Source organism: Nicotiana attenuata, unplaced genomic scaffold (genome assembly GCF_001879085.1).
Source record: "Nicotiana attenuata strain UT unplaced genomic scaffold, NIATTr2, whole genome shotgun sequence".
NCBI lineage: Eukaryota > Viridiplantae > Streptophyta > Magnoliopsida > Solanales > Solanaceae > Nicotiana > Nicotiana attenuata.
Genome location: NW_017670474.1, coordinates 92,730 through 101,206, shown reverse-complemented (window position 1 = coordinate 101,206; position 8,477 = coordinate 92,730). Strand labels below are relative to the sequence as shown.

The following is an 8,477-nucleotide window of genomic DNA, read 5'->3' as shown; positions in this document are numbered from 1 at the left end:
CAGAATGCTGGCATCTTGTTCCTTACTCCTTGACTCCTCAAATGGCTCGGACGACTCTATTTCCATATCATCATCTAAACACAATGTGGAAAAATGCTTAGAGTGTGGACCAATGCGCTCAACTACATGAACATTGGAACTGTCTACATTCTCAACACTAATGACAATAGAGTCAACTAAATATGTATCCTCAATATCCTTGGTTGACTCTAGTATCTCTTCTACAACATCGACATACTCAAAATCTAGTTCGATTGATTGTTGGTGTTCTATTCTGGCCTTCTCCTCTAGCTCATCCTCATATTTTTTTAAATCCTCCAGTATAATGGCAATTTCTGCAGCCAATTCATGCACATATTGGCTATTATCCACAATATCAACTTGTTGCGCTTTACAAGGTTCAATTAATTTATTCGCTTAGTTGTGAATAGTTGGCTCTTGCCTTTGTATCTGCTGTGGTCTCTTATCATATAGTTCCATGCAACACTTCAACATATCTTCGATCTCTTTCCGGTCATCATTCCTGGGTTCTTTATTCCTATTAACTTCACAACAAAAAGAAGAACCATCAAAGTAAGGGGTTGGGGGAAGATAAGAACTATAAGCACAACTATGAAAGTGACCATCTTGACCACCACACATATCACACGCATTCCACATATAAGAATGAGTTGGTGCACAAAACTCGCTCTCGGAAATATTTTGATAATTTTGTCCTGGGTGGTTTCCTTCACAATATGCATAAGGAGGATTAAAAGTAGAATTACCAACATCAAATTCTCATAATTCCATGATGCCATGTTTCTCAAATAAACAAATAAAACTAAAATTAAAAAAATTAAAAAAAATCAAATACTAAAAAATAAAATAAAAGTTCAAACTTGAAACCTAGTAATATGTACACCTACAACTACACCGTTAGTTCCCCAGCAATGGCGCCAAAATTTGATCACGCCCAACTATGCCTTATAAAAAGGACTAAGCGGTCGTTGCAAATATAATTCGGTTTACAAGTCCGGAATCGAATCCCACAAAGAACTAAGGCTTAGTTACAACTGTTCAATATTGCTAAGAAGACAAGCTCGAGCAATTCCTAAGTTATAAATATTAAGATTCTTATATCTAATTAACTAAATAATTAAATTAGTAGTTTAACAACTAAAGATACTACGGGTTGGAGAAAAGATTAAGGAGATCTAGAGTGATGATTTTCCCAATTGTCGGAATCCTTCCCGCTATGTCTTCTATAATTTCGCCTAAGTATTCTCTACCGATCATGAGCGCTCTGCGTGTTGTAATTCTCTCCCGAGTAATTACGACAATTTACTAGACATACTTTCCCGAGTTACGCTAGCTGGCTTTAATTACAGCTCACTTAGATTGCACCCAAGGTTTCGTTATCCCTAATCCCACCTTTAAACCCTTGGTTATTGATTCCTCACATACGTCGGGAGTGATGTTGTTCAACAACTACCTAAATATGAACTCTCTCCTGAGTAATACATACTAAATAGGCACAACTAATTGAGGGCCCTTCAATCAACCACAAGAATAATATAGTTGAACAAATAGAGAAAATACTACGGCTCAATTATATAAAAGGAATTTTTACCTCCTATAGCAAAGGTTTACACCTTATTTATTTTAAATAAATATCATTTAAAACAATTATATTCTATAGATACTTTTAAGGTTTATAGCAAAATATTTAATTTTGGTTACCTCCTAGCCCTAAGCCACTAAATACGTTATTCAGTTACACTATTTTCTTTCTCTCTCTACTTTGATACATCCCATTTTCTTCCCCCATTCCCTAAAAATACTATGCTCAATCTCAAAATTCCTCTCACCCACACTATTTTCTTTTCATTCCGATCAATTCTTGCACCGAATATTGAATTGCGATTAAAAGCAAATCAAATCCCTAACCAAAACTAACTGATTTGGGAAAGGGAGTTAACCAACGTTTGAACTTTGACAGATTTCACCTTAGTGGAGGCCTTGGATACCGTGGCCGATGGAGCAGTGGCGACGGAACATTTGCTGAGAGTGGACGTCCGAGATTGAATCTTTTGGGTAGCAGGTAATGAAAAAAGGTGTCGCGTGTTGTATCTTCAAACGTTGCTACGGCGGATTCGTCGAAATTAGGGTTTGTTCTTGAACGAAGACGACGGAGTTTGGGGCTGAGCAACTTGATTTTCTGTTAATATATTTCAATATATTTTCATGTATTTCATTGTATTCATTGTCTTTTTTTTTTATTGTAATTCAATGTATCTCATTGTATTCCATGTATTTCATTGTATTCACTGTCTTTTTTTCATTGTATTTCAATGTATCCCGCTGTATTCTATGTATTTCATTTTATTCATTTTCTCGTTATATGTTATAAATGTATACATATATATTTTTTAATTAATATAATTTATGTATTCAGATGTATTATATAATTATTCTGAAGATTGCTTTATTTTTGGGGTATTTTTTGGTTGAGAATCTTTTTTATAACTGAAAATACAAAATCTGTGTATTATAATTGAGTTTGTTGAGTTATATTAGGAGTCTATTATGTTAATTGATTCACTTTCTCTTTTAAAAACAATGTAATCCCCTATTTCACGCCGTGAATACAGTCGAATACAATAATCTGTCCAGCTGTAATCCCATGTTTCGCTCCATGAATACAGTCGAATACAACAACTGCTTAGCTGGACTTACCTGATTCACGCCTATTTTTGCTACTGTATTCATGAATACAATAGCTTGGATATATCAAATACATCTTATAACCACATAAAAGGTATCTATAATCTGTAATATAGCAAATGGTATCTATAGATGGCTAATTACTACTAAAAGATAGTGATTTATGAAAATTTCTCTATATAAAAACATAACAAGAATTTATCCTACAAAATGTTCCATCAAAACCCTAGATAACAAATTAGCTATTCATAATAGTATGTAAAACTACAATACTAAAAGTCATAACCAACATTGAAAAATAGGAAGAGGAAGGAAAAACTCGTAGAAGAATTCCCCGCCTTGCTCCTATTGTGTCTCTGCCTCCTTAGGTCGAATCTGTGCCAAAAGTATGTCCAACCTGCTCAAAATACCGTTTTTCCATGTATATATACTAAGTAGCTAGGGTTGGGCCCAAACAATTATACCTTCTCCAATGTGAAAAAGGACAAGTTTCCAGGCCTGGACTAGAGCGGGCGCGCTAGTGACCGCGCTAGTAGCCGCGCATACTAACAAGTGCACTGCCTCAGTCCGCGACCAGATCCGCGATCGCGATTTCGATCGCATTTTTCATGCTGTTCCGCTTGGAATTTGGGAAAACATAAAATATGAAAGTTGTAGTCCTTTGAGTTAACTTTCCAACGATATATTATATAGTCCAAATGGAGTTTTGATCGAAGAGTTATGTCTATTTTATTAGACAGTGCGCAATATGCCTACTCGAGTCTTCGTTTGTTCTTAACTATCAAAGTGGAAACCTAACACGATCCCGGCTTAATTCCTTGGACTTTCACTCAGACTTCAAAGCTGCAAATCACTTGAGTTCATTCCATAACATCTATATAGCTCGGAATCACTTCTACAAGGCATAAAACACACAATTAGTGCAAAACACTAGCGGTTAAAGCTCAAACTCAATTAAAGTGCAGTAAATTAGAGTGTAATAAACGACTAAAATACGCAATTATAGCCTATCATCACACAACCAATTCTGCATGCGCCTACAATAGCCACTCTTTCATCCAATCATATTTTTTTCTTTTTCTTTTATTTCTTTATTTAGGGACCCACACGTTTATGTTAGGTCATTGGAAGCTACTATTTGCATATGTCATGAATTAGTATATCGAACATGAGACATTCTGATGTTTCTTTGGCTTTCTTTGTTGACATTCAATTAGCTTTTTATGCGTGTTATTTCAAACTAGTAAGCAAAATGGTTTAACCAAAAACCCAACTCACAAAGTTCCAAATAAGTCTCAAAGCAGAAATTATCGAACTGATTTAATTAAGTCAAAATTAAGAAAAATGGAATTGAATCGAAAATAAAAGAAAAATTGAACTGAACTGATCGACTGATTCTCACTCCTATTGATTGCTACGTGCTTCCTTAGAGAGTAGATATCAATTAATTTAACATGCAAATGTATCTTAGTTTCATTATAATCCAACAAATACATTACTATAGTTTTGAAAATTTCAAACTTTAAGCAACTTGATGTTTAATTGCTTTTTACAGTACAAGTTTCTGTCTCTACCAATTCCACTTGGGTCTTGTTTTACGGTACAAGTTTCTCAACCACTTATGTCGACTAGTAATTAATTTTAAGTCATACAAGTATATAAGCTTGAAGTTTGTTTTAATTACTTTTATTTATTAAGAAGGTGATGTACAAGCTGAATTAGTATAGCATTCAACTTCTACACACTAATATAATAGTGTTATTGTAGTTATACAATCAGGTCACCTAAAAGATAACTATATGTAATAGCCATAAAATGAAACTAGTAACTTGAAAAAAGCAAATTATATGCTACAACATGATAAAATGCAACGTTTACATAAAAATTCTTTACACAATCGATAATATTAGTTGAATCCATTAGTATTTTCCACAAATAATGAGCTACCGTTACGTGTAGGGTGACAAACCCTAAATAATTCAATTTACTGCTAATATTTCAAAGAGAGAGACAGAAGGGGAAAAAGCAACAAACCATAGAAAAATAATACTCCTAAAAGACTATCATCAGGTTTCCAGTAAGTCTTTCTAATTTACCTTGATCAATTTTTTTTTTTAAAAAATAATTACTTATATGTACACGGTATAATTCTTTTGAATCTGCAAGTTGCAATAATTTTATTACTTTCTCTACCAAATTTTTTTTTTTTATTACTTTCTTTATTCAGTAGTAAGTTCTTTTTACTTTCGTGGTGGTTCAAGAAGAAAAACTTTTGATCAGTTCAAAATGTTAACTTGACATTTTCTTTATTGTGTGTTTAAGGTTAATTAAGCACAAGTGTCTGTAAAAAAATTGTTTTAGTGTCACTATAAGTAGACCCTCTGCTAAACTTGATTTCACAAAGCATCTCAAAAAGATTTAAGAAATGGCTCAACCTAAAGTTAGCAAAATAAGTATCTGTGTTGTCCTCTTTTGCTTTCTTCTCATGTTTGCTTCTGGTGAGTAATTCTTAAGTATTTATTTAACATTTGTAGTTTACGCTTGTGTTTTCTAGTTATTGAGGGTTGTTCCCAGTGGAAGAGACACCCTTTAGTAACGAGTATCATCTAACATCGCTTTGTGATTTTTTTATGTGTATATAATTATCTAAAAAAAAGATATACAATAGGCCGAAATGCCGCTTGAAAATACACAATAAATATCAATTTGGACATGAAGTAATATCTTAAAACCATTGCAATCACATAGACGCAAATTTATTTACAAAATTTGACGCTTATCTATGAGATTGACTGGTATTTTTGAATGGTCACATGATCTATAAGTTTGGATTTGATCATCTGTAACCTCGCCGTAATTTTGAAATGACTATTTATGCCAAAAATTCCTTAAAGAAATCAGCCAAATAGCATGCTTTATTTTGTAGCCTAAGGGTGTGTTTGGCTAAGCCTATAAGTTGGTCAAACTGACTTACAGTCAAACCTCTCTATAACATCCTTGTTTTTCCGAATATTTTTGGATGTTATAGCGAAGTACTGTTGATCACGCCCAACTATGCCTTATAAAAAGGACTCTGCGGACGTTGCAAATATAACCCGAGTATTACGCCCAGGGTCGAATCCACAGAGAGTTAACCTATCAACCGCTATCTTCAGATCCACTAAGTCTTCAGAACCAGCTTCCCAAATATTCAAATCTCAGTTGAGTGTTCTTTAATAACTAGCTTGCAAATAACTAAATGGCTGTAACTAAGTAAAAAATAAGGGTTGTAAACAATTATGAGAAAAAGCTAAGGCAATGATTTCCCCTATTGATGGAATCCCTTCTGTTTATGCTCATACAAATTTACCCACACATCTCTATCAATCATGAACGCTAATCTTGCCGCAAATCTCTCCCGAGTAATCACAGTAATCTACTATTGCACTCTCCCGAGATACACTAGCTTGCTTTATTTAGCACAATTCACTTTAGATTGCACCCAAGGCTTCGTTATTCCTAATCCCGCCTTTAAACCCGCAATTATAGATTCCTCTAATAATCTAGGAGTGGTGTTGTTCAACAATACCCTAAATATGCACTCTTTTCCAAGTTATGCATACTAAATAGGCACAGCTAATTGAGGATCCTGTCAATTAACTACAACGAACACGAAGTTGAACAAATAAAGATTAAACTAGCAATTTGTATTCACATAAACAAGAAGTTCATCACCCAATAGGTTCCATCAACGCCTTAGACAAGGAATTTAGCTACTCATGGCTATGGAAAAATAAACTAAGATTGAATTCATCATAAAATCAAAAGAAAAGAAGAAAGATGTTTAGAGTATTTTCTCACAATCTTTTTCCTTGCTAAGAAACCTAAAAAATCAATACATGCCTCTCTTGGGCGAAGTCTAATGTTTTAAATAGGGTTTAGGTCTAAAAATCCCGTAATTGACACTTTGGTCCCTGAAGTTTACTGCGCCTGCCGCGGTTCTGCCACGGTCGCGGTAGAACCGCGGCCAAACACCCTCGCGGAATCTCAATCTTCTGCAGCTGCTTCCCACCGCGGTTCTGCCGCGGTCGCGGTGGAACCGCGGTGGATCCAGTTCTCTGAATCTTCGGCCTGTTTTTGCACGGGTCACTTAGGAAATTTCACAGTTGGCCTCTTTTTCATCACTTTTGACTCCAAAACTGCTCCTTAGCCGTCTTTATACATATATCACCTACAAATCATGAAAAGCACTAATAAGCGCATTTTGTCATCACTTTTAGCATTAAAACTACACAAGAAGGTGATTATTTAAGGTGTGATTATAGTCAAATTCACCTATTATCAACTGTTATATAGAACATATATTATAACATAATATTAAAAAGTTTGGCTTTTATATATCGTGAAGTGTTGTTGTGTAGGGATGCTGTTATAGAGAGGTCTGACTGTATATGTATTGTTTGACTTATTTACGAATTTGGTAAAACATCCAAAGTTCTTATAAGTCAAAGTTTCCCAACTTATGATTTTTTTCCCAACTTATGATTTTTTTTAATTTGACTAAGAATTTTTTATTTAATTTATTCTTACTAACTTTCTTTAATTCTTAATTAATGCCTTTCCCAAAACAAAATTCCTAACCTATTTTAAAAATTTTAACAAAAGAACAACTTATGATCAACACTATTTTAACACAACAAATCAAGTGCTTATTATCAATTTCAGGGCTTCTATCCAAACATATAACTATTTTCTTATCAAACAGTTTCAACACTTAATAATATTTTTGAGCACTTAAAATATAGCATATATGTACAATAACCTAGAGGAATTCTAAGTATCTTTACTATGGTTCTATGTGCAGAGGTGCAAATAACAGAAGCAAAACACTGTGGGAAGCCCAGCAAAAGCTGGAATGGGAAGTGCTTTCCCAGGAAGTGTAACCATTGGTGCAAGAATAAGGAAGATGCAGATTATGGCAATTGCTACCATGGAGATTGCTATTGCTATTACCATTGCTGAAAATAAATGGATCTGAATCTATTGCCATTTCATATATATATATATATAATATTATATATATTATATATATATATATATAATACTATATATATAATATATATATATATATATATATATATATATAAATTTTAAATATATATAGGCCTATCTGCTTATGTAATATATAGATTAAATAAGTGCTGCTATTACATGGTTATTGCAGCTTTGGCCATGATCTATATGGTCAATCGTAATGTCTCTGTTTACTTGATGTGTTAATGTGAAATATTATGTGCATGTGTTTGGAGATATCCTTTTCCTTTCCCACTCTTTATATAATAATTTTGGCACAAAAAGATATAAAATTTTGGATCACAAAGTGGACGCCCTGCAAAGTAGTACCCTTGCATTTGCAATTGGATTTAGTTGAATTTTAACGGGGGATGGCAAATTAGATTATTTTATCAAATTACTAATTAAGGATTATCAAAAAAAATTAATTGTAATTATTTAATAAATGACTTAATTATATAAATATTTTTCAATGCTTAAAATTTAAACTCTTTGCAATTTATTGAGCTTGGTTTTGACCTTGTTTTTCTTGTAATATAAAAGAACAGATAATACGGATAAAAATGCAAGCACTATGTCTCTTAGCTATAAAAAATAACATAACAACAGACCTAGTAAAGTCCTACAAGTAGGGTTTGGAGAGGGTACTAGTGTGTACGCAGATCTTACCCCTGCTTTTGGGAGGGTAGAGTGGCCGTTTCCGATAGACACTCGCTCAG

At 33.5% G+C, this 8,477-nt stretch overlaps 1 protein-coding gene across 1 annotated transcript; it reads left to right on the top strand.

Annotated features, from left to right (window-relative positions):
- The first annotated feature begins 5,110 nt into the window (after positions 1-5,110).
- LOC109239943 (defensin-like protein 1) lies at positions 5,111-7,741 on the top strand. Its single transcript, XM_019406549.1, has 2 exons — positions 5,111-5,204; positions 7,550-7,741. Exons 1-2 carry the CDS (start codon positions 5,132-5,134, stop codon positions 7,705-7,707), a joined length of 231 nt encoding a protein of 76 aa, XP_019262094.1. The 5' UTR covers positions 5,111-5,131; the 3' UTR covers positions 7,708-7,741.
- The last annotated feature ends 736 nt before the right edge of the window (positions 7,742-8,477 follow it).

Bases quoted from the DNA above. Each gene is read 5' to 3' on its own strand.
- LOC109239943 (XM_019406549.1), top strand. From the start codon at position 5,132: ATGGCTCAACCTAAAGTTAGCAAAATAAGTATCTGTGTTGTCCTCTTT. The intron at 5,205-7,549 runs GTGAGTAATTCT...TTCTATGTGCAG, and splicing joins TCTTCTCATGTTTGCTTCTG to AGGTGCAAATAACAGAAGCA.